Source organism: Nymphalis io, chromosome 8 (genome assembly GCF_905147045.1).
Source record: "Nymphalis io chromosome 8, ilAglIoxx1.1, whole genome shotgun sequence".
In the NCBI taxonomy this organism is placed as follows: Eukaryota; Metazoa; Arthropoda; class Insecta; order Lepidoptera; family Nymphalidae; genus Nymphalis; species Nymphalis io.
The window spans coordinates 1,880,331-1,907,935 of NC_065895.1; the positions used below are offsets into that span (position 1 = coordinate 1,880,331).

Sequence of the window (27,605 nt, forward strand, 5' to 3'; positions counted from 1 at the left end):
TTGCGAGTTCAAATTCTAGTAAGCACCACTGAATATTCATATGTTTAATTTGTGTTTATAATTCATCTCGTGTTAAGCGGTGAAGGGAAACATTTTAGGGGAATTTACATGTGTTGGATGAAAATATACCACCTACTAGGTAATACTATACAAGTTTTACTTTATCTTCTCGTCAAACGGAGAAGTGTTAGCCCATCATATAGACATTCAAAGATTGTTTACTGTGATGTCATTTAAAATATCGATCCAATTTAAACAATTTTGATAAAAGGCATAATTTGAAAACGACTATCGCATATAATATTTATATCGCCATATAAAATCACATTTGTGTCCGTAAAGGTTGCACAGGTGAAACTAATTCAATAACAATTTATTTACCTTATTGCCATATTATTTATCGATAAAATTAACAACATTTATGCTAAAATAAATATTACAGTGAAAAAATATGAACGGTATTTGACAGACAAAACTATTCCTATAAAACTTAGAATTACTTAAGCGCACAGTATATAAATACGTCATGGTAACGTTTAGAATTTAATATTATTGTAAGACATGTGAAGGTCAACGTGCACCTTCCCGTGATCCCGTTGCGTGAGCGCATCGAACAGGATGCGTTTCTGAACAGATCTATTTTCGTACTGTAATTTGCACCCAGTTGAATTTTTTTTTATTTACATCAAAAGTGTTACATCAAAAGTTGTATTTCAAATCTTTTCTAATTATTTAAACTCGAGTGACAACTATTTTTATTTTTTTATTATATTACCATAGACACTATTTCCTATACTTTATTTTGCCAACTATGTATGTTCATGTATTTGTGTACGTAAAAAGTAAACAGTTGGAAATGTAATAAACAAAATAATATATAAATAGGCATTTTTTTTTAACTACAATTACAAATCAGTAACGCAAATGCAAATTTAATATATTTACAAAATCACTAATCGTCCGTATATATTCGATTGCCGCTACTTATTTAAATTCATTACTAACGTTAATTGAAAATAAAAATCAATGTAGGTTTAGTAATTAAGCGAGAGATATTATTTTTTATAAATATTTTAACATATTATTATCAATTACCATTTCGCCGGAACCTTTCATCCTCGCAACGGAAACAGAAGACCGGGGTGACAGGTTTTGTGTTAGGTACATATTGAAAAGCTTTAAAACCGATATAAATAACATAGTACCTAAATTTGCAAAGAGAAAAGCAATTCCATTATTTTTATGAGCCCTCACTTTAAGATTTATTCTTATTTCAATTTTCAGCCACAATGTAATGTTTATTATCTAATATAATAAATCTATAGAATTGTATATATACAACCGAATGTCCTAGTTAGAGCTAAAACGTGTCTATGAATGGGTCTAGAATTGCACTGTTACTTATTAAAGCCTACAATTATATAATAAATAAATGATAAATACGTAAATGTTTGATAAGTATATAAATAATTGTATCTTTTATTGATATGCCTTTTCTATATTTTTTTCTAAATATCTTTGTATTTGTAATATATAAGCAATCGATTTTCAAATAAAAAAATGACTATGGAGGTAATTATTTCGTAGAAGTTCGATAAAGGAATTTTTAAATAAAATTATTTCATTCTATTAACGTCACTCTTATCAGATAATGATTACACGTTTGTATAATCATAAATTAACAAACACCTTACTTATATAATACACAGGTATTTTTGTTAAAAACGTGAGGGTAGGCGTAACATTTGGATCCAAAAAAACTTTTTCAATTGAACTTTTTTAAAGCATCTACTAAGTACTATTGATACTTGGCTTAAAACAAGACTATTGATATGAAACCTCAAGTTTTGCTTTTTTCACTCGACGACCGTTGTCCGTTAGATCAACACCTGAAGAGTGGATTGGCGACGCACACATATACAGATGTAAGCACAAGTATCACGTCCTAGTGTTTTTGATTTAGTCAAACAGATTCGGTTCTTAAACAAAACTTACCCGATTAGATTCCAAAGCTTCAGCACTATGCTCCTCCTTTTGTCGGAAGCAATTAGTGCACTTGCTCTTATTAAAGATATTTGGTGCAAATTTCCTGCAATCCGATCGACCAGACATGGTTGTCAGCGGTCAGGGTCAATTCAACGTTCACTATGTCACCGTGCACAGCATCGTGGTACTGTGCAACACCCACACTAGACGATTATTCGCCTTATTTTTTAATACCGAACACGCAGTTTATCACGCGCGCACCCACCGGTGAGTGAGCTATCAGCAAAATCACTGCAAGTGAAGTGAACGCTAGCGTCATAGAAAAAACACAAACACAACACAATCTTCTCTGGTAATTTAACACCAAAGAAGTCGAACAATCGCGTAAACAATATTCGTATTCACGTCAAAATAAACATCGATTTTATAACGAGCACGCGGAGCAAGCGAACGCGCAGCAACACGACCGCCCGTCCATTTTACATCTGATAGAAAACCAAGCACAGCAACGAACAGAGTTGTTGTTTTACAACTTCTCTTTTCTTGTCGTATGTTGTAGAATAATTGCCAATGTGTGATGAAATTTTGTTTGTGTGAGTTAAGTGTGCATCTCGTTCTATTTAACACAAAATTTATCGCGCTATCTCTTTTACTCTATTCATTAATTTGTTTAGTATAAGTACTGCCATCTGTTGTAAAAATAGTTATACTATCTTCTTACGTTAGTCATTTAATCACGTCCTTTTTTACGCTTGTAGTTACAGAAATCTTCACAAGATGTCGTTGAATATGAAAATTACACACCACTTGAATGTATAAGGTAAATTAATATATTGTGATCTTTTTATATTTTATGACGTGCCTGGTAGTTACTCATGGCATGGCTCAATTTGTGGGTAATACGTTAATATAGGTAAAATTTTACCTTGATGTTTGTACTCATCACTATGACTTGCTTAACTTATTGTATCTACTTAATATAAACCAAAGATTACCTACTTCAAATAAGCTTTGACAATAAATTGAATCCCTTTGATGATTGATGCATGAATTCACCTTAAAAAGATCTATTATTTTTTTACTTTAACGCCGTAATAATAAATAACAATTACCAACTATGATATTCTTAGACATATACCTATACATATTATTGGAACAGACTGGTGTTTTTTTTTAATTTGTTATTCTAATTTAAATAATCTTTAGAGATATTGTTAATGTAATTTTCTATAATTGACGTTATTAACTTTTACAGCTAATAAAACAAGAATAATTTTATATGTAAATATATTTTTGTAAGCCTTCCTGTAATTTTTACTTTAACAATGACGTTAGTAGTTGAAGTACGATAAATTTAGTTTGACAGATGTCAGTTATCACAATCAGTAGACTGTTACTTTGACTGATAAACGCCCGCCGCCCGCGCTTCATTACAGGAGTGTATATTTTAGACCATACATAACAGGAAATATAAACTCCTATTAAAGCCTTTCTGTTCATAACATAACTTTAGTCTTGTTTTAACCAGTGGGAGAGTTTGAAGCCCTTGTGATTTTACAGTGTAAACTTTTCATTCATTTAATATCAAGGTGAGGGTTTAAATGGTTCATATGTAATTTATGGCTTAAATAGCTTAAAAAAAATTAGTGTTAAAACGCATACTATGTGTTATTAATCTGTAGTGTCACAATATATTTTAGTTTTTTTTTTTAGAATAATGGAAGATTTAAGTTTTATACCGGAACTCCCGAGCGGGCCCCTAGATGTATACAGGAATGGAGCTTCGTTCAACTGGAAGCGACTTAAATTGGCCCTCGAAGGAGACATTGATTTATTGAAACTTAAGGTAAGAAATTTTGTTTTGTTTAAGTTCATATAGGATTTTTGATTTATTTAAAATACTGATAATACATATGACATTCTATAAAATCTCACACATGTGATAATATCTGATAGTAATCCATTATATATTAAAGAATTATTTATATCGAAATATTTAAAAATATTTAAGATAAAATTTTGAATTAGTATTTATGTTAAAATTATTATAATATTTTTTTAATTTAGTATACATCATCTTGAAGGGTTATTTTTTTAAACTATGAATTCGTATTGAGACTTGAAAGTATTGCTAATAGAATTTTATTTTTTTCCATACATGTATTTTGACCTGCTATATATTAAGATTTATAATAACATAGCTTAATGCTTTAGTATTAATTTTTGTAGTGTTATATATCAACTAACTGAATAAAACATTTTATTTATGTATCATTTCTTTTTCACATGAAATAAAAACTATTTTATAATAAAGGATATATAAACGATTGCTTGTTATAAAGGCAGAAATTTTCATAACGAAATAAATTAGATTTAAAGATAACTGGTTTTAAATGAAGGTTCCACTGAGAATAATTTTCAAGAAACTCATTAGTTGTTCTATTCGATCAATCATATACATGAAATAATCATAAACAATTGCATTCATACATCCTGTATGAAAATCAACAAAAACTAATAACTCCAATCTGTTTTATTATCTACATAATATTGTTAACTTTTTTTACATCAACTTAAAATTTAAAAAAAAAAATCCTGTATCATATATAAAAACAATTTGTCAGTCACAGTACACTATTTAAATGAGTCTTTAATTTTTTTTGTAAAATAAAAACCTTTTAAAAATTTGTAAAGTAAATAATTTCAACGAATTAGTAAATTTAATAAAATTATTTAATTATATATAAAATTTAGTAAAGTTAATAAAAGTAACATTTAATGTTTATATGAAAAATTTATAACATTCCAAAAAAAAAAAAAATTTATAAGATGATTAGTGTGTATTTGATATTCAGATGAAAATATATGACACGACAAACACATTGTTACTTTAACATTTTGTATCAAAATAAATACTCAACTGTCAACTGTTGCACATTCTCAATGAAGAAGTCATCTGGACTCTACTATGTCAAATGCAAAACAGTATTTATATTGCAAATATCATATCTCGATTAATTCTGGAATGTAAAACAGTGTGTGTAACACTGACATCGCTCCACCATCGCTTTTTTTTTTTTTTTTTTTCGCTCGGGGTTCCGGAACTAAGTTATTATGTCCCTTTTTCCTTTACACTGGCTCACTCACTCTTTAAAGTAGCACACAATTACACTAAGCATTGCCTTTTGGAGGTAGAATATCTGATGACTGGGTGGTATCTACCCAAACGAGTTTGAACAAAGCCCTATCACCAAGTAAAGTTTCTGTTCAAGTTACTTTGATTATTTTAATGCTTTGATAAGTGTCTTTGTTGTAAAGTAAAAAAAATAACACACAAATATCTCATAACTAGACAAAAGTCTTAGTTGTGCCAATTTATTTCAAGAATCTTAAGTAAGGTGGTAAAATAATTCACCATTTTAATTAATAAATTAATTAATGCGAAATTTTATTGATATAAATTATATTGCGTCAAGCCTTTAATTTGTACTAAATATGTGATTATTATATATGTATATAAAATATATTAATTTTGTACTAGAATTATTTACTATTAATTTTTTGTACACTTTGTTTAAAATTAAAATTTTCTATCTAAAAAAGCCGAGATGGCCTAGTGGTAAGAACGCGTGAATCTTAACCGATGATCGTGAGTTCAAACCGGGCAAGCACCACTGAATTTTCATGTGCTTAATTTGTGTTTATAATTCATCTCGTGCTTAACGGTGAAGGAAAACATCGTGAGGAAACCTGCATCTGTCTAATTTCATTGAAATTCTGCCACATGTGAATTCTACCAACCCGCATTTGAGCAGCGTGGTGGAATAAGCTCCAAACCTTCTCCTCAAAAGGGAGAAGAGGCCTTAGCTCAGCAGTGGGACATTAACAGGCTGTTACAATAAATAAAATACAATATCTAAAAATGTATTTTTTACTTTAAATTTAATTTCAATTAAAATTAAATCTATTTCTGGACTAAAACTATTGTTTTTTTTAACAGTACAAAATATGGCGTACGCTGGAAAAAGATCCTCTCTTTGCCCATCCCCCGGTAACACCTCCACTGGAAGAACAGAAGAGAATAACCCAGTTGCAGTTAAAGAAGATAAACGAATACAAGTTCATTCCCAAGGAAATGTTCAATGCCAGTTACAGTAAACGGGTATGTGATATTTTTACTTTTTAAATAAATTTCCCGCCAAAAATAAATTGATGAAGGTGTCGTGTTAAAAGTAAAAGCTAATGCCTTTTATGGCGAATGACACACGAATCGAATCCTATGAAATTTTGGATTAGTTAGTTTTTTAAATATTCATATTTGGTTTTGAATCTGGTTAATTTAAAGTGAATTTAATGTAACTTCAATTATCAATTCTTCGTTTATTTTATTGTATAATTATATTTTTAATAAAATAGGTACAGGAAAGAAATATTTTCAATTTGAAAATATAATTCTATTTATATAGATATGACTTAGTCAATCTTGTTTCGAAATATTCGATTAAATTACTAAATTTAAATAATTAATCGTATTAGAATGATTTTAAAAAACTTCTAGATGTGTGACGATAATTTTTGTCTTAATGTTTATTTACCGACTAAGGTTGATGTACATGAAGTTCTCTTGTAAGAAGTTTCTATTCGGTTCTCGGTCGCGATTTCCTTTTAAACACTTACCAGGTTACCGAACGGTAACACTAGATATACAGGTTCATGACTTTCTTAAGACAAACATTGTTCCCGATTACAATTTAATAAAATTATATTCGTATTTTATTTACAACCTTTTTATTTCTCATTATATTGAATCGCAACAGGCCAGTGGATGAACGGGTACCTTTTACACAGTAGATTAGCGCTAAGAAAGATTTGGTGGTGATAAATGCGATGAAAGGTTGGTGAAGAGGTTGATGAAAGAGCTATGAAAATTGGTATTTATTAATTGTGAATTATGATGCGATTGAAGTCGCAGGAAAAGCGTCAGTATTACAAATTCCTTTTAGCATTTACATTAAAACGTAAAGCGCTTAAATTTGTTGAGGGATGGACTCGGTATCGAACCTGCGTTTCGCTGTTTTATTTTGACGGCCCCAATAACAGGGCTTATTAATAGCTTGTTTTATTACAAACTATCGCAAAACGATCCGTCCTGATGTGGACTTGAACGTTTCATCTCGAGTAAAAATTTTCGCCTTGCAGTTCACATATCGGCTGTTAGTCATGTTTCCTTGATTTAAATTTTGTATTTTTTTTTAGACACGGACAATAATGACAATAAACGAGGCGGTCCAATCGCTTAACCCAAGCGTGTCTGTGAAGATGGCCATCGGTATATATCTGTTCTCAAATGCACTCCTTTCGTTGGGGACAGAGAGACACCTGAAGTTTTATGAAGCCACGATAAAACATAGAGAGGTAATTTTTTTTTTAATAATTTTAATCATTTATTTCAGTTTAAAAATCCATACAATTGTTAGTTACAATTTCCTTAGATGTTAATAGATACAAATAATATATAAAATGAATTGAAGTAAAGTTTATATCTATTTAAAGTAAAACTACGCACTCAACCTTATACAATAATAAGTAATTTAGTTAAAATGAGTTAATTATTAAAAAGATAATTTGCAAAAAAAAAATTTTAAATGTATTTGGAAAATCTTCGATATTTCGTTAAGTAGTCAGTTAGTATTTAAGTAATGAGACGATAGCTTTAGCTGTGTGAAGACGTGAATCCTTTTGTCCTTCCTTCTGAGTTTTTTGGGTTCAAACTACAGCACAACTATGCTTTATTATGCTTGAATAATATTTATTATGAACATACTAAATAACGGCATGCGATGTGATAACGCTTTTTTTTAGTAAACAAATATCCGTCACGCATCATCAGGTTGTCGATTCTTCTTGGTAGAATCTATATTCCGAACCGGTGGCGGCTTTAAATTTTATGTAGTATTGCAAAATGTTTGTTATGTAGAGTTATTTTTATAATATATATATATATTAAAAAAAAAAAAAACAAAATACGCATTATATACGCAAATTTATAGAAAAAACCCGGCGTCTAAAAGATTGTCCTGTGGCATTGTACCCAAGACGCTGGCACTATTACCTCTCTGCACCGCTAGACTCAGCCTTTGGGCTAAATAAGCGCCAGCTCTTGGATCACCAGAAGATTCAAAAGTGCTTAAAATATTACTATATATTGTCCATTGATACAATAGTAAAAACAAAACAACTATACAAAATTTCAACTCATTTAAAGTAAAAATTAAATTTTCTTTTATGAAATATGTAAGCGAACCTTGTGAACTAAGATGTTATGTCACTTGTGCTTGAAGTTACGCAACTAACCGTACACTACAGTTAACCGAACCGTACAAAACAATACTAAAAATATGATTTTTTGGTGGTAGAATATCTGATAAGTGGGTAGTATCTACCCAGACGGGCTTTTACTAAGGGCTACCACCAGGAAATACTCATAGAATACGAACAAAAACTAACATTAATTTTAATATATAATTACTTTAATAATAATATATATAGAGGTATATAATCGAAGGAAAAGACGTGACTTATATTTATTATAATTACGCCATTGAAATAAAAACATAATTATGTTTTAGGGAAATTTGTTTTTAAGTTTCCAAGTTACAGTCTCGTAGGGAAAACCGCAATTATCCTCAGGGATGTTGATGTAGTTACAAATAAGATTTATTTGTATGCAGGAAAATAACATACGTAATTAGTTATATATTCATGGTGTAATTTGTTTCCGAATGCGGCTTCAACCGCGTGTGCGGATGAGGGTAAAGTGTTAGATTTACCCGTTGTCACGGGCACAGAGTATTCTGTGCCCGTGACAACGGGTATTTAAAATCTCATCATGATCGGTTTAGTAATTAAAATGTTAAAGCGTAACAAATAAATGAACATCGCATTTATAATGTTAGTTAGGATCAGGGTTTACAACCATACGATAATTTTTTTTTTATAGAATATGAAGGCGGACGGGCCACTTGATGGTAAGTGGTCACCAACGCCTTTAGACATTGGTATTGTAAAAAATGTCAACCATCGCTAACATAGCCAATGCACCACCAAACTTGGGAACTAAGATTTTATGTCCCTTGTGCCTGTAACTGTTTGAAGGGTGAGTGAGCACACTGGAACACAACAATATCAAGTACTTCTGTTTTGCGGTAGAATATCTGATGAGTGGGTGGCACCTACCCAGACGAGCTTGCACAAAGCCCTACCACCAGTAAAAGACTATACTACTAATTTCATAACTACATACGATGTACGATGGTACACTCGTATCGTACGATAATTTCCATTATGATGCAAAATTTCATAATTACAGTAATCAATAACAATTGTTTTTACTGTCATTGCAGCTGCTCATATTCTTTTATTGGTTGACAGACAGACAGTAGGTCTGTCAATCACCGATCTTGGTTTGATGTTGAGGGTTGGCAGTTATTATCTCTTTGAATTTGATTATATTTGGCGTATATATTGCGTATTTTTGAGTTATTGTTTTTTTTTTAGTTTACTGCTGATTTTAACTACAATTACAAAATAATTACGATAATTTTACGGGCCCTGGTACGATAACTGCCTGGCCTGCCTGGCCTTAGGTTGTGAACCCTGGTTAGGATATGGGTACTAAGACGAGGGGACTCAGTGTAGTAATCATTTATCAAGGATAGTTCGTTACAGACAAAAAATAAAAACGTCAGTGGTGCTTTATTTTATTAATTTGTGATTATAATTCGTCTCGTTCCCGGTGGTGAAGGAATATATAGTAGATGGATGTAGTTGGTGGTAGAACTTTTTACAAGCCCGTCTTTGTAGGTACCACCCACTCTTCAGATATTCTACCGCTAAACAACAATACTTAGTATTGGTGCGATCCGGTTTGAAGGATGAGTGAGCCAGTGGAACTACAGGCACAAGGGGTATCAGTAAGGACATCTTCCCAAAGTTGGCGACGTAAGGAATGGTTAATATTTCTTACATCGCCAGTGTCTATGGGCGGTGGTAGCACTTAACATTAGGTGGCCCATTTCCCGTCCTTTTACCTATAACGTAAAAAAAAAACCTTATCACAGGGTGATAGAGAAAAAGAAAGAAGATATCTTGACTAGCTGTGGGATATATATATATATGTAGGTACAGTCCTTTCAGCGTGACTTCATATGGCCCCGTTTAAAAATTAATCACATACCAATCGGTATAAATATATGTAGTAAGCTTAATACATACATATAAGGACACCGCACAGCCCGGGTTCCTTCAAACGAGGCGTAAAGAGGCATATTGCGGGCCGGCAAGGCGGGGGCGGCTAGTGCAAAACATTCTTCCCGACTGTACTAACCGTCGTTGCGTTCGGACTCTACCACCACTTACCATCAGGTGGAGTAGTAATTTGTCATCCCAGAAATATAAAAAAAAACACACACTCTTCCTGTTAGAGCTCTCTCTCTCTTTCTAACATACTAATGAGGTAACTATGTCTTTATGTTTGTTACGTCCTCATGATTAAACCACTAAAGTAATTGTAATGAATTTTTTTATAATGCAGCTTGGATAAGGTCATAGATACATAAAGGAATTTACGTGAAAATCCTTTTATTTATACATATATACATATATCTACAGAAATAGTTTGACGCAAAATGATCGCCATAACGGCTATAAAAAATCATTATAATGTTCATCATGTTAATAATTATATACCATTTTATTGATGTATCATGTATGAACTGCTGTATTATTTTACTTATAAACTCCTTCAATTGAAATTGTAAAGAATTTTTATTTTATTTTTTATTACATTGCTTTTGTATTTTAAACACGTAATAAAACGTGGAATATGAAACTAAAATCTGTTTACTTTGCTGAATGTGGTATGTGTCTATAATATTTCAGTTTCCAATAAAATTAGTTTAAAATCCTGATCTATCAAAGGTTACGATTGTCAGCGCTTTAAAAATCGGGCATTGTTTCTGGGCACACGGTCTGCAGACCTGACCACTAATAACAAGAAATCCTTAACCAATATCTAAAATAGGAAACACGGAAGATATTTATGTAAACTGTAAACAAATCCCGTCGATACTGCAATAAAATTGTTTTGGAGAGTACACAGCAGTCAGCAGTCCAAAGAACAGCTTGAAGTGAGCAAAAAAAAAAAAGTTTTCGGGATAAAGCAAAAGGTTGAGTCTTTAAACATGACGTTATAAAATCAAGTGTCTCCTAAATTATAGGTGTTGCAAAATATATCAACATTTCGAGTTAACAAAAAATAATAATTTTAAAAATATTTATAACAAATAGAAAACACATTAACAATTAAATTATTATAAAATTATCACTTGATTGGTAAAATATAAATATCGGAGATAAATTATCGAAATTGAAAGTAATTGACAAGAAAATCAGCTGAACCGATTTTATAAATAAGTATTATTTACATCTATGTATTTATTATCGTTCTGAACTTCCTACCGGCTTCCGGTAATACAAAGGTTGTCTATGACGAATCAAAGAATTGAGTCATTAGATAATTCTGACCTCCACAGATATTAGCAAGTTTCGCGCTAACGGAGATCGCGCACGGTTCGGACGCGCGACTCATGCGCACAACCGCCACGTACGACCCCGCCCGCAAGGAGTTCGTCGTGCACACGCCAGACTTCGAGGCGGCTAAATGCTGGGTTGGTAATCTAGGTAAAACTATGTGTGAATTTTAATTTTTTTTATTTATTTATTTGTACATTTTGAATGAGGCAAAGTAACAGATGAGGGAAAAGTTTTCGTTTATTTTTAGTTATGTATTTTAATTTACCAAAAACTTGTGGCCAAACTACCTTGTGGCCTTGTGCCTTGGTCTTTAAATATGTATATATTAATAATGTGACTGCTGTATTTGTACAGCTCTGATAAAAATTCTTGAATACTGGATCGATTTTAATGTGTGTCTTACTTGTTTCATAATCAAACAAGTTACAAGTTACGAGAAATCATACGAAATACATATATAACATAGTTTTTGGGTCTTATCGTAAACGAATTTAATTTTTTTAAGTAATACGGCTTCGGTATTGCCATTACGCTTTTTAACGTTCCCCGTCCGTAGGTAATAGAGAGTTACTAACTCGTATTACCTAGACCATTTTTTTTATTTTACATCGTCTGAATTTTTGCCTAACTCGGGGCCTGCATCTTTTGTACCGTGATAAAGCATAGCTGCAACTGCACATAATTGCACGTGTAATTACGGCGGCAATGATTAGTTTAGTAACATATACGATAAAAACTAAGATACATTATTTTTTTAAAGTTAGTAAGAATGAGATTATATGATGTATATATAATAATGAATAGTAAAGAAAAAATTTGAAGTAATTCGCTGTTGGACAATTATGTCCTTACTCGCAGAATTTATCCGACGCATTCAGGCTACCTTACGATGTTCTCCTTCAACGCTGAGCACGATATAATAATAATAATAATCTTATCCTGGGACATTATTCACACACGGCCATCTGAGCCCAAACTTTTTTTTTTATAGAATAGGAAGGTGGACGAGCATATGGGCCACCTGATGGTAAGTGGTCACCAAACGCCCTTAGACTACAACAAAACCCTTAAACACTAAACAGAGTTTGTACTATGGAAACCAAATAACTGATATACTACGTATTCTTTTGTAAATACATACTTATATAGATAATTACACCCAGACTCAGGACAAACAGACATGTTCATGCACACAATGTCTGTCCTGGGTGGGAATCGAATCCACAACCTTCGGGGTGAAAGGCAAGTATCTACCAACCACGCCAACCGGCCCGATATGTATTACAAATTAAGCACATGATAAGTCAGGATGATAAATAAATATATAAAGGAACGCTTCTGTGCAAAATGTTATACAATTTGTGAGTTTATGGATGATAGCACACCTTGGGAATGATACGATCGTCTTGGGGCAATTATTTATACTGAAAATTTGTAAACTAAATATGAGAAAAAAACCCGTTGAGTTTCTTTCGCTGGTTCTTCGCAGGTCAGATTATGTCTTTTCCGAACCGGTGATAGTTTCTAATTTAACAATCAATATGTAAGTGTAATGCTTCTATGTTGAATAAAGGATTTTCATTTGATTTGAGTGGTGTGGTTTTAGAACCCGCAATCTACGGTTATGATTTGCCTGTTCTAGCCGCTTCAATATTGTGATGTACATACATCACAGTATATATATAAATACAATTAAATTATTAAGTATAAGAGCCGAGATGGCCCAGTGGTTAGAACGCGTGAATCTACCGATGAAACCGATGATCGTAGGTTCAAACCCGGGCAAGCACCACTGAATTTTCATGTGCTTACTTTGTGCTTATAATTCATCTCGTGCTTGACGGTGAAGGAAAACATCGTAAGAAAACCTGCATGTGTCAAATTTCACTGAAATTCTGCCACATGTGTATTCCGCCAACTCGCATTGGAGTAGCGTGGTGGAATAAGCTCCAAACCTTCTCTTCAAAAAAGGAGAGGAGGCTTTAGCCCAGCAGTGGGACATTCACAGGCTGTTACTATATATAAGTATGATTAGGTGCATTTATTTGCTTCGGATTAAAAAAAATCAATTAATTTTATACCAAGTACTACATTCTGAACTACATTTGTCATAGTTCAAGGTCAACTTGTTGTTGTACAGTTTTAGGTCAAGCGGAGAATAATAGATAATTTTGATCGTAACCATGAATTTCATAAAGCCTTAACCTTAATAACCGTTTTTTTAATGTTCGACTTTTAATTTCGTTTCGACAATTCACAATAGAAATATTGCGATGTACACCGTGCTAGGTGTTATATTCACAAACACAGTAAATAGTATTATCTAAATAATGCATCTAATAATGCGTTTTAAGGCGTCAATAGCCCAATGGTGTACGAGCCGCTTAGCGATGCAAAAATCGCCATCCTGACCCTTGGGCTATAATTGTCGTCCAAACAAGCTTTACGCTTAATCCGTCGGCTAAATAAGAATATTGAGTGATTACATAAAAAAAGATATTGCTAATAATAATTATTAAAAAAAAAAGTTAACTGGTTAAGTGGCTAACTTATAAAGCTGCAGAAACCGAGGTCTCGAGTTTAAATCCCGGACTGGGTCGAATATTTATTAATTTAAAACCCAAACCGCTCAAATACATTATTACTAATGTGTTAAAAATTCTAAAAAAAATATCATTGTTAGGTAGCCCATGTCCTTTTCTGTACCTCGACTTCGCGTATGCAAATTCACGATAATCGGTTTTGTAGTTAAGGCGTTATATCGTAACAAACTGACCTTCGCATTAATAATATTAGTCAGAAATCAATGAAATAACTAAAGCAATAATATTTCTATTATAATATTTAATTTTAAAAATGGAATACGCTAAACATAACGGTTGTCTGTTATCGTTTCATGAGATATAACGTGTTATGAAATTGTAAATTTGTGGTCGCATCACGTCATCTCGATCGGTATCACGGTTAAGGTCGCCGTTTTTTATATTCAGTTTCACGTACTAACCGACACTAAATACAGACTTTTTGTAGCTTACGATTTTGTTTATGTATTTAAATAACTTTCGATTTCGCACTGGAAAAAAATACATCACATCGTAACATTACAAGAATAAATTTGTATCGAGCTAAGTGATTTATCCGTCCGTACTGCGATTTATCTTTTTTATTGATTATTCAAATATTACGTAATATTTCTCAAATCGAAACTGTTCCGAATTGATTAAAATTGTTTGATTCAAGAAAAACGCTTCAATGTTATTTTATCTTTTAAGACGAGACATAAATTTAACTAATTTAACGTATATTTTGTCCGAATTTTATTAAACCTTAAAAGGTTTATTCTAAGTTATTTCTGACGAAAGATATACGCCGTTGCGGACTTTACTTCCTAAGATTACAATTCAGTAGTAAATTTTTTTTTGTACTTTTTTTTTGTATTGAACCGTATTGGAACGGGAGGCGATAAAAATATATGAATAAACTAATATATTATTTTATATTAATCTCTTTTTCCAATTCACTTCTGTTATTTTGTTTCTATGGACGACACCCTCTCGTCTGAAATTCGGGTGGCCATGGGCAACATTCTTGTATAGACTTGCGATCCGAAATTAGCCGATCGAGTATTTAATTCTGCCCACTTAACAGTTGGATATGTCGTCACTGATGGTAACATTCGGGCTTGGCATTAACTGTCGTGGCATGGCTTTGGCTTGGCTTAGATTGGCTCTGCATGTGGCGTGGCATTACAATTCCTTATAGTTTACTAAACTAGCAGCCCAGAGTCTGGAAATTGGAAGTGTGTACATAGCCTCCCGTGCCTCGGAAAGCACGTAAAGCCGTTGGTCCTGCGCCTGAACTCTTTCCGGTCGTGTCGGATTGTCGTCCCATCGGATTATGAGAGTTAAGGAATAGAGAGTGCACCTGTGTTTGCGCACACACTTGTGCACTATAATATCTCCTGCGTAGTTGGCTAATCTCTCATGAGATTGGCCGCCGTGGCCGAAATCGGTCTGGCGGAAATTATCAAATTAAATATAAATTAACTTATCTAAATAATGATGAAAGCCATATCGAATCCCCACCTGTATTTTAAATAAAGATTTTCAACAGACGGACAATTATATAAACGGACAATTTATAGATATAATCTTCAAGAATCAAAAAATCGCGCGTTACAAATTAGATACGATTATTTGTATTTCATATACACAAAGTATTGTCATAATACTTTGTATAAAGGACATTAGATTAGACATACATTACATTGCTAATGCGATATCGTAGGAAAGATAAGTAACCTGACGATAAACCACTAATATTCATTTCGTTTCCACCTGACTATTGTCTTTGCACTTCCTGGACCTAATATTGTAAGCACCCAAATCGTCCTGTGTTGTCACACATTTATTTATTTGCATTAAACATGGTAACATTACAAAGTAATTAAAAAAAAGAAAAAAAAAAGTGATTGAATGTTTCGTTAATGCACATAAATATATATAAATTAGTTTGATAAAATTACAATAAAATGTTAGTAAATTATGTCAAAATGTTAGGCTATATACTTGAAATTTGATTTTAGAATAATCGTTGATGTCACAGTCGTTCTCTAGTAGTTTGAACATTCATTTTTTTTATTTGTTTACGGTTAGACCGTTAAAGCTGTCTGGGAAATGATTATAGATTTATTGAAGTGTAGGAGCCGTGTATGTATGTGTGTGTATATATAAATGTATGTTAAATTACATACAGACGTAACGACGTAATTGGTTTCACGGATGAAAACTAAATGAAAGACAATAAAATGCCCGTGAGTGACCGTGGTCGGTTAGTGAGCGTGACCATTTTATAAAAATGTATGTATTACTGACTAGAATCTACGCTTTTTTATACCTAATTACTAAAATTGTTAGAATATAAATATACCCTAGACTACACATAATTTTTATTTTAGTAACAGCCTGAGAATGTCCCACTGCTGGGGTAAGGCCACCTCTCCCTTTTTGAGAAGAAGGTTTGGAGCTTATTCCACCACGCTGCTCCAATGCGGGTTGGTGGAATACACATGTGGCAGAATTTCGGTGAAATTAGACACATGCAGGTTTTCTCATGATGTTTTCCTTCACCGTAAAGCACGAGATGAATTATAATAAAAAGTCACAAATTAAGCACATGAAAATTCAGTGGTGCTTGCCCGGGTTTAAACCCACGATCATCGGTTAAGATTCACGCGTTCTTACCACAGGGCCATCTCGACTACTGCACATAAAATATGGGTAGATATTTTATTTTTAATTGAACCTTGAAATATTTGACATTTGTTAATCATATACATATGTATGAAATAATAATTATTTTAATAAATTTTAATATTAAATAAAATACAGAGAATGAGTTAGCTAGATGAACTTAAAATCAAATGCTTAGAAAATATATAAAGAGCTTGACGACGACGCATCCGCACCGCACAAGAAACAGTGAAATATTTTTTTTGCATTGTGCACTCGCCTTATGTTGGCTAATGATGTGCGGTACTTGATTGCCCTATTAGTTTTTCTCAGTGAACAAATTACAGTAAAGTAACGGCTCGTAATTTCCTTACTGCTGTGCAAGGACGAATACGAGAAGTAGTTTTTATTTAGAACTCTTGAGCATATTGTCGTAGTTGGTTCTTACGGCTAGCAGTACTCGTAATTTCTGATGTACCATGTACTGATATTATAAAGTTGAAGAGTTAGCAATCTCAGGAACTTCTTCAATTTAAAAAAAAATGCTTCTTTCGTTAGTTCCTCTTTTAGTTACTTTTATTATCCCAAGATACCTTTCCTGATACCAATTTTTCTGATATTATTTTCAGGTAGAACATGTACCCATACTCTGCTGTTCGCGCAGTTGATCACACCAGACGGCACCAACCACGGCCTCCACGGGTTCGTGGTGCCTATCCGAAACCCGGACACCTTGGAACCGTATCCCGGTCTCACCGTTGGGGATATGGGAGAGAAGATTGGTGTCAACGGCATTGATAACGGGTGAGGATTTCAATAGATTATGTCATTTCAATTTAGATCATGAACATAGGTTTGGTATGATTTGCTACTAATTTTTGCTCGTGTGTTAGAGAGATGGGGAGAGACATCAGGTAAAAAAGCATCCTTTGCCATATAAAAAACTTGGGGTTCAAGCTTGCTTCATACCAAATGTCTGACAGACAGACAGAGCTATTTTCGCATTTTATTATTAATATAGATAAAAGATAAGCTTTTGCCAGAATCGATAAATGTGCCTCTAGTCAAATAAAAATTATATATCAATATGATATCAATAGACAAAATATAATTTTTTTCTATCTTTTAATCGTAACTTTATAAATCTACCAAGACAGTTTTAGTTTCCGTTTCAATAGTTTATTCTTAAAGAGCCTTAAAAAACTTTTTAGTGACTCTTTACTTTAATAATGACGGATTGTATTTTTATGTATTGTCTCGTCTATTGACGCGCCGGTTGGCGTGGTTGGTAGATAATTGCCTTTCACGCCGAAGGTTGTGAGTTCGATTCCCTCCCAGAACAGACATTTGTGTGCATGAACGTGTCTGTTTGTCCTGAGTCTGGGTGTACTTATATAAAGTATGTATTTACAGAAGAGAAATAGAATATGTAGTACATCAGTTGTCTGGTTTCCATAGTAAAAGCTCTGCTTAGTTTTGCATCATATGGCCGTGTGTGAATAATGTTCCAGGATATTATTGTTTTGTTTTATGTTATAAAGACGCTTTTGACACCCAAATATATTCGCTTAGAAGAAAATAATACGTATTGTATTCATGTTATTGGGCTATTTTAACGTTTATTATGATCGTTGTTCTAAGTACGTATTTCGTTCTGAATCAAGTTATTGTATAGGAAGGACTTCTGATCGTCTTAACTAACGATTAATGTTACTATAAAAGTTAATCCGTCGTAAGACTGTTGCTTATTTATAATCCATATTATCACCAAAGAATTAAATTTCCTTAGTCACGTTTCTGTCATTATTTTTATTATAACAGAATTCTGATAGTGATTGTCCAAGATTACATTGTTGTAAATAAGAAATGTGTTTCAATAAAAAAAACGTCCGTTTTGTCGTTATACTGTTTATCGATCACCAAGGTCGTAATCATCATTCACTCTAATGATGACTAAGACTAATGACTAGTAAGAACAGAACGCTGGCAAACACCTAACTCTGGAGCTGCTAATGAGAATTTGTTAATCCAAAAACGTTAGCTGTTCCCCTGGGATTTTAACCGACGGCCTTGGAATTTTTCCAAGCTATCAACTTGACCAACGGCATTACATTTTCAGTTAACTCCAAATGTGTAAAACATATCTATATATGATATCACACATAGCGAGGTATACAACGCAGTTTAGCTTTATCTTATCGCTAATGGGTTGTCACAATCTCAAAAATGTTATGAATCAGAATCGATTTTGTCGTGATAGCGAACAAAGACGATATGACTTGTGTCCTTGACCCCCATTTAAGAATATCTTTTACAATTCGAAGTTTAAGTTTTTAGCTAAAAATTAAAAAAAAAAACCATTCAATGTATGTGATTTTAATTCTAAATTTTAACAATAATTATGCCAAATAAATTTACAAAAACTTAAACTGAAAAATAAATTGACTAAATACGGACGGACGAAACTTTAGTTCCAAAAACCATTTATTATACTTATACTCCAGTCAAAATTGAAGAAAAAAATAGTGATAAGCTTGTAAATATATATAGCAGATAGACATACAAATGAAATATCAAGTATATCCACCGATTGAGCACTGCCTAATTTCATTATGAGTCATGATTAACTTGTTTATTAATTGTTTTTTTTTTAAAACTGCTTAAACAGAAATTTGGTTTTCTATTTTTTTTTAATAATTTTCTATTTTTTTAATTAAAAAAAAGCCGAGATGGCCTAGTGGTTAGAACGCGGGAATCTTAACTGACGATCGTGGGTTAAAAACTGGGCAAGCACCACTGAATTTTCATGTGCTTAATTTGTTTTTATAATTCATCTCGTGCTTGACGGTGAAGAAAAACATCGTGAGGAAACCTGCATGTGTCTAATTTCATTGAAATTCTGCCACATGTGTACTCCACCAACCCGCATTGGAGCAGCGTGGTGGAATAAGCTCCAAACCTTCTCCTCAAAAGGGAGAGGAGGCCTTAGCCCAGCAGTGGGACATTAACAGGCTGTTACTGTACTGTATTTTTTTTTAAATAGGCATTTTAATATTACAGTCAATACATTTTTTTTCATACTATGATTAATTGATTACGATTCAAGGACATCGAGTAATTGATATTCCGATAAATATGACGATGATAATTCGTTAAATATAATGAATTGAGTAAGAGTTAAAGGTCTCGTATGTTATATATCATTATAATTACATTAATGATATTATATGATCATTTATAAACATGATTACATAAAGTATAATTGTTTATATAATCTTCCTCGTGATATTCCTCGATTCAAATTCAAAATCAAATCCTTGGGGGAGGCCTTTGTCCAGCAGTGGACGTCTTTCGGCTGGTGATGATGATATTCCTCGAACAGGCTTCGAAATATCAGAATTATAACGCTTCAAAAAAGTTTTTTTTATGTAAATAATTATGTCTGTATAACGGAATAAAATTATGTTAAATCGTCTAAATTCAAGTAGAAATGCTGCAAATGGGATGCTTATATTATATTTATATTTTATATCTAGAACAAGTCTATAGCTAAAATAAGCCTATAGATAGAATAAGTGCAAAGGCGGCCAAAACCCTGAGGCTGATCTTTTATATGCTAAATTAGTTTTTTTTTTTATAACAAATATTTGTCATAGAAAAATTTGGTGAAACCTAATTGTTTTGTATAAATACAAACACGCTAACTGCCTTCAAAACCTTCAGATGAGGAATTCTTAAAGATAAAGTGTCTGTTTGTATTTTATTCTATATGTTTTTTACAGATTCATAATGTTCAACCAGTACAGAATACCGCGAGAAAATCTTCTCAACAGAACAGCGGATGTCACCGAGGATGGCACTTACGAGAGTTCCTTCTCGGAGCCGTCAAGGATACTCGGAGCGGCTTTGGAGAATTTATCAGCAGGTATTTTTTATGTGAATATTCATATTCTTCGAAAAATGTCTCAAAAGTAAAAAAAAACACTGAACTAATACGCAATAGTATTTTATTTTCGTTAGGATTTTTGACCGACAAAGTTTTAAACGTATGTTAAATTATGTTAAATTGTAAATTTATAAAAAAAAATTAAGTTATTTTTTTTTCTTATTTTTGCTGACAAAATTAGTGGGAAGTAGTGCCGAAACCCGTATCTTATATACTTATATAAATCATTATTATTTTTTAATTAAAAGTAAGTAAGATAATCTTCATCCTGCACGTGCGTAGGTCGTATCGGCATAATGCAGGAGAGCTGCCACTCGCTGGCGAGCGCCGTGAGCATCGCGGTGCGGTACGCCGCCACGCGCACGCAGTTCGGCGAGCGCGACCGCGAGACGCCGCTCATCGAGTACCCGCTGCACGTGAGTACTGTGGCGCACACACACGGACGTCACTGCATCCATGACACAGAACCACACACACAACTTGATAAATAATAATCATATTATAATGTATTCAAAGAAGGAGTAAAAATAGACAAACATTACATTTACATATTTCACTCAACTACATATATCGACTTTAATTCATTTTCCTAAATTCCGATAACATCACTGACATTAAAAATTCCATTTTTTCACGAATTCGTAATGAGTACCACACCATACATTATTCAAAATTGACCTTGAATAGGTTTCACGTCAATCCAATGTCAAAATTGTCTATTAAACACTTCTCCTATCATGTGGTTGGTAATTATCTACAAGCCTTTATTTTTCCGGAACAATTGATTAATCAAACAAGTCATTTAACATAAGTTCTGTTTTTTGTTTTAGTTCTTTGTCGTATCACTTTAAATTTGTTAAATTCTTAATTTTAATTTTACTATTTATATTAGCTGTTACTAAGTTGTATGTGATGGATGCTGTGGTTTCCTGCAACTGGACAGCACATAGATTTATAACTCGCATATTATTTTAAAGCTTCTCATGTGTTTTCCTTGTTGGAGATCCCAATAAAATAAAATTACTCTGTACTAACATTGTGTTTAAGGATAGATATTTGATCCGAGTACAGTAAAGCCATTCCATCTTAATGTATCTATGTCATAAGCGCCCACTAAGGGTATTTTGTTAAGCTTATCCATAATTATGAATCGAGTACAAATCTTTTCAAAATCACATTATAGATTGATTATAGAAAAATATACCAGTGTTTGGAATGTTATGTTTTTAACAAATGGTTGATTTATCCCTTTAATTTTCAATACTTTGAATATTTTAGTTTTTAACAAGACATTTTAATGAACACATTTCGACGTTATAATTATAATTCATTGTAATACAATTTAACGATGAATTCACGGTTTCGATATTGTTACAGCAATGGCGTCTATTCGGTTACGTTGCTGCGGCGGTTATCTACCGGCTGTATATCGGTAAATTTACATATATATACCTGAACATGGTGGAGAAATCAAACGCCGGACACAGAGTGGATAATTTGGTGAGTTTGATATTTGAATGAAGAATCCATTATCCTAGTTAGTAAATAAATGTTATTAATAATTGCGCAAGTGAGTTTGTTTACTTGTTTGTTTGTTGCACTTTCACGTATTAACTAGTCAAGCGATCGTCATGAAAAGGTCGTGGGGTAAATAAAACCTCACATTCGGAAGGTAACTAATAATAAATAAGCTTATAACTGAATATAAAAATATTCGAAAAAGTAACCTCAATGAAAAATAAAATCACAATCTTTATCACACTGCTGGGCTAAGGTATAATTTATTTTTAGATGATTTTATTCTACCAAGTTAGTTCTATTTGTGATTTAGTCAGTGTTTATATGATTTAATATAATATTTTTTGTGTGCAGAGCGAGGCGGTGTCGGAGATCCACGCCATGGTGTCGAGCAGCAAGCCGCTGCTGACGTGGGGCGCCCTGCGAGCCGCGCAGCAGGCACGGGAGGCCTGCGGCGGGCACGGCTATCTCAAGGTGCGCTCCGGACTGGGCTATTGCCGCTAAACGAAGTTTCAAATATCTTGTAGAAAGATGAAACATATCTTATTTAAATATCTTAGTTACATAATGTGAAATATGCTTAAAATGCAGTTCAATCATACTATATAATGATGATTTTGTGTAAGCAATTTCACGACAGGAAGTGTTGCAAATCACTCGAATGTCAGCTCTCCCTAACCCGTATCGGGCGTGCTTCCAGTGCTCCAACCTGGGCGACATCCGCAGCAACCACGAGCCGACGGTGACGTACGAGGGCGACAACAACGTGCTGTCGCAGCAGGCCGGCAACTGGCTGCTCCGCCAGTACGAGGCGGCGCGCGCGGGGCGCGACGTGGACTCCCCGCTGCGCTCCGTGGCCTTCCTGCGCGCGCTGCCCGCCACCAGCCGCGCCGCCTTCCGCGCCTCCACCACCGCCGACCTCAAGAACCCTCAGTGTGAGATGCAATATCTTTGCATTCTTTCGCTCTTCCTCTAGTGCCAACTCTTTCTCGCATCGTATCGTATGATTCTTTCCTCCTTCTTCATAGCTATTATAGATAAAAAATAATAAAATACTTCTAAATATAATAACTCACTAAAATATATGGCTTAAAATTATCCTTAAAAACATCACCAAATTTTTTATTAAAAAAGATGATTAGTATTATATATCACCATGATGTTCCGTTTGTCCACAGTTATAATCTCAACGTACAAGTGGCTTCTATGCTGGTTACTGAAGTACACTCACGAGAGAAATGAGGCGGAACTCGCCAAAGGGCTCACTAAAGTCCAGGCGAGGAACAACTGCCAAGTGTACAGGTGGAAAAATCTCACCAAGGTCTACGCGGAGTATCTCTCTCTTATATTCTCCTTGGAAGCCATAGAGGAGAAGGAGAAAGAGCTACAGCCGGTTTTGATGAAACTGTTCTGCCTATATGGTCTGTGGTGCCTCGACGATAACTTGGTGGAATTGTACCAGGGGGGATACTCAACGGGAGAGGAAATGGCGCGATTGATCAGAGATGCTGTGTTGGAACTTTGTTCGGAAGTGAAAGGAGATGTCGTTAGTGTAGTGGATGCGCTTGCGCCGACGGACTTCGTTCTGAACTCCGTTTTGGGAAAAAGTGATGGAAAGGTTAGCTTTATTCGTGTCATTTTTAATTATATTCATTTATACATACCTTGATATATAATTTTTAATATACATATTATTTGTCATAAATAGTATTAGTAGTCATAAATGAACTCGCTGCTCCACTGCGGGTTATAAACAAACTAGGCAATTGAAAATTCAGTGATTCTTGTTCGAGCTCAATCGCTCTGGATTTAGATTCATTTAATCATATACAGAATATACATATTACTAAAATTTAGGAATATTTGCAGTGTGGAAAAATTCGCGCCAACATTCGTCCAAATGTTTGCTAGTCTATGATCTTATGAAATAGCCAATATTCTTTTCCATTTGCAATATAGTGTACCAATATTTGTTAATATTATTTCAGTTATACCAGAATCTCCAGAAAGCATTCTTCAGTCAGCCCGGCGTTTTCGAGCGAACGCCGTGGTGGCGAGACGTCGTACCTTCCTCTAAACTGTAAGATATATCCAAAACATAGATTTGGATAAAAAAAACATTATTGTATAGAGAATAAAAACAATTTTCCCCTACATCTTAATCACTAAATACAAAAATTAATTTGATTTATTTTTATACCATATTAATACTTTACCGAAGGTATGTTATTTTTTATATTAGATTATTTTTATCTTAAAGTATTTTTTGTATGACTTTTTTTAAACAATGAGAATCTTTCACTTAAATATGTTGTGCCGTAGTACTTGAAACATACTTTTAAACACATTTTAATAACATATCATGTAGAAATTTAACTAATGTGTTAGTCTTATTTCTATTTAATATTCCATAAACAAAGTTTAAAAATAGCGTTGGATTGTTTTTGTTATGTTATATTTTATTAAAGGCATAAGTTGAAAAATGATAATAAATTTTGTATCATGTAAGTTATCAACGCGTGTTTTACGTGTCATGAAGCCCGCGGTGATTATTTTTATGTCGTAAGTTTACTGGTTTAACCCTACCAAAAACCGTTGATAGTGTGTAAGAAATGTGTTCTTTAATGTCAAAATTAAACATGACAATGAAATCAATGTATACAGCCATTACTATATTTAACGTTGCCATTTAATATATAAGTTGTAGCGCAACTATAAAAGGAATACCATATGAAAATTTATGAATACATGAAAGGTATATTATTTACTTAAAATTGAGATTTTCTATTAATAATATAATTATGGCAAATACTATACGGGATCACCTATAAATTACATCACACATTAAAGTGGAATAGTTTTCCGCCAAATGTGTACGTGTGATAAGATGATTGTAAGCTATGACTTTAAATTTAAAATCAAATGCAGTAAATTTGCCAAATATTGGAAATTAAATATAAATTCATAGTCTTTTCTCATATTGAGCGATACTTGTCAATATTGAAAACGTTTGTGATGTCACAGCATAGGAATCATTTTAATGTGTGATAGAGGATCATGAGCTGTCATTGTGTGATGTCATTTATGAATCGTTAAGTCCTAAATCGAATATCGACTAATAGGTTTGATTTGACAAGCCGGTTGGCGTGGTTGTTAAATACTTGCCTTTCACGTCGAAGGTTGTGGGTTCGATTCCCACCCAGGACAGACATTTGTGTGCATGAACATGTCTGTTTGTCCTGAGTCTGGGTGTAATTATCTATATAAGTATGTATTTAGAAAAAGAAAAGTAGTATATGTAGTATATCAGTTGTCTGGTTTCCATAGCACAAGCTTTGTACAAGCTTAATTTGGGATCAGATGGCCGTGTGTGAAAATGTCCCAGGATATTATTATTATAGGTTGTATTATATCCATTATAAATATTCGAATGTTACCGTTTTAGAGTTTTAAGTTTTAACTTATGCTGTTTAAATGTATCAGAGATCATGAACAGTTTAATTTACTAGCATTGAAATGTTTTTTTTTTTTGTGTTAAAATATTAATTAATAAGAATATTATCTCTTATTCTATTTTTAATCTATATTTTTAGTATTGTAAGGCTGTGGTAGGACTTGCTAGATTTTCTATACTATTTCTACAACTTTCAATATTTAGATCCTCATGTACAAACAACATAGTAAAAGAATATAAAAAAGTCATAGACAAGATTTGTCAAAAAAAAAAATTTAAGCAGAGACAATATTGTTAAATCTTAGTTTTTTCAATGTATGTATTAAATATATACATTTTTAAACGAGAATTCAGCACTAATATAGACCAATATTGCATCCTAGTAATGTGTGGATCTTAACTGATAGTCTTTTGGTTATGAAGAACTTTTGAATGATGAAGGAAAATAATATCATAATAAAGATTTTCTTGTAATAGAGCAACAGAGTTAGCTCCTATATCTCTTCCTAAACAAGATACCATTTTGTCCAGTGTAACATTTACTTTATTTTTTTAATAAATATAAATCATTCAAAGAATATAAAAGTTACTAAATAGTTTATAATTGTTTATTTTATATTGTATTTAAACGAATATGAAACGAATGTCAAACAGATATCAAGTATTTTTGTTCCATATGCATTGCATTTAAAATATTTTAATAGATTAAATATTAAAGGTTGAGTGAGATGGATTTAATAGTTACACAAGGAATTGTATGAAAATAAAATTATATGCAATGTACTATTAAACTTCATAGACACAGGGTACAAAACAATAAAATTTTATATTTATAAATGTGTAATTTCTCACACTATCCTCACATTAAGACAATTGATGTGTATGTGCGTTTTAAATAATTTAAATTAATGAATTCTGTGTTGTGCCCATTTCTATTAAATTAAATGGTTGCAAGTTATTCTATTATTATTATTGTCAATAAGGATTATATAGGTAGAAAAATATTGCAAATTTTATTAATATTAAATAGCCAAATATAAACAATAGAATTTAGTAGAAAATATTTAGGTAGAGGGTCCGGTTCAGTGCGTTTAGTGCTAGTTTTAATTATTGTAACTTATTCATTCAAATTCCTTTTTTACAAATATTGTAGTTTGTTAAAAGCTGGCATTATGGGCACTGTGTATCATTTATTAACTTCTGAACTAACATTATATAATGATTGTCGTGTTCAGTTGTAAATATATTGTAAAATGTCTTATGAATTGTAATATCTTATCGAAATTCAATTAATTGTGTTAAATTTTAAAAGTTCAAAATGGTAACGGACCTCTAATTGTTATGATATATTGTTGATTTATTGAATGTAATTTATTATAAGATAATAATTACTACCTTCTTATAGAAATTAATTAAAATTTAATCTATTTCAAATATATTATTAATTCGAATTGTATATATATATATATTATACATGTATAATAATATATAAAATAAAATTATAATTTTCATTTTATATCGTTATATAATTCTTTGTAGCGATAATCACTCGAAAGTGCCTTCCTCTGTGTAATATTTAATTATGAGTTGTTTTAATAGATTTTAATTTATTGTTCTAGATTTCTAGAAGCATTGACTTCTGAAATAAATTTCTTAAATATAATTTTGTATTATTTACTTATCACCAATGTTTACATTACTTTGTGATACTTTTTTTATTACACTCACACCATTAACCAACGTCATAATGATAACAAAACAGTGTGCCTAGTACGAGTTTTTTTACTTAATCGAGAGATGAGGGTTCTCCTGACTGGCCTAGGCCAGTCTGGGTACGGGCCTCGGGGTTGCCCCCCTACCCGGGCTGCTCCTCCCC

The 27,605-nt window shown here is 32.6% G+C and overlaps 2 protein-coding genes across 7 annotated transcripts in view; one reads left to right on the plus strand and one right to left on the minus strand.

Moving 5' to 3' along the window:
- LOC126770157 (protein outspread) overlaps window positions 1-2,463 on the minus strand; it is a 242,345-nt gene extending 239,882 nt beyond the window's left edge. For all 6 annotated transcript variants that reach the window (XM_050489355.1, XM_050489357.1, XM_050489354.1 and 3 more), the window contains exon 1: window positions 1,996-2,463. In XM_050489355.1, coding sequence (XP_050345312.1) covers window positions 1,996-2,112 — 117 coding nt within the window. In that variant the 5' untranslated portion in view covers window positions 2,113-2,463. The remainder of the gene's footprint in view (window positions 1-1,995) is intronic.
- A 933-nt stretch (window positions 2,464-3,396) lies between these two features.
- Window positions 3,397-27,119, plus strand: LOC126770180 (peroxisomal acyl-coenzyme A oxidase 3-like). Its single transcript, XM_050489419.1, has 13 exons — window positions 3,397-3,575; window positions 3,700-3,832; window positions 5,987-6,148; window positions 7,243-7,401; window positions 11,580-11,727; window positions 17,441-17,615; window positions 20,594-20,736; window positions 21,040-21,173; window positions 22,135-22,257; window positions 22,630-22,749; window positions 22,976-23,210; window positions 23,454-23,893; window positions 24,264-27,119. The coding sequence occupies exons 2-13, from the start codon at window positions 3,704-3,706 to the stop codon at window positions 24,357-24,359; spliced, it is 2,064 nt and encodes a 687-aa protein (XP_050345376.1). The 5' UTR covers window positions 3,397-3,575; window positions 3,700-3,703; the 3' UTR covers window positions 24,360-27,119.
- The last annotated feature ends 486 nt before the right edge of the window (window positions 27,120-27,605 follow it).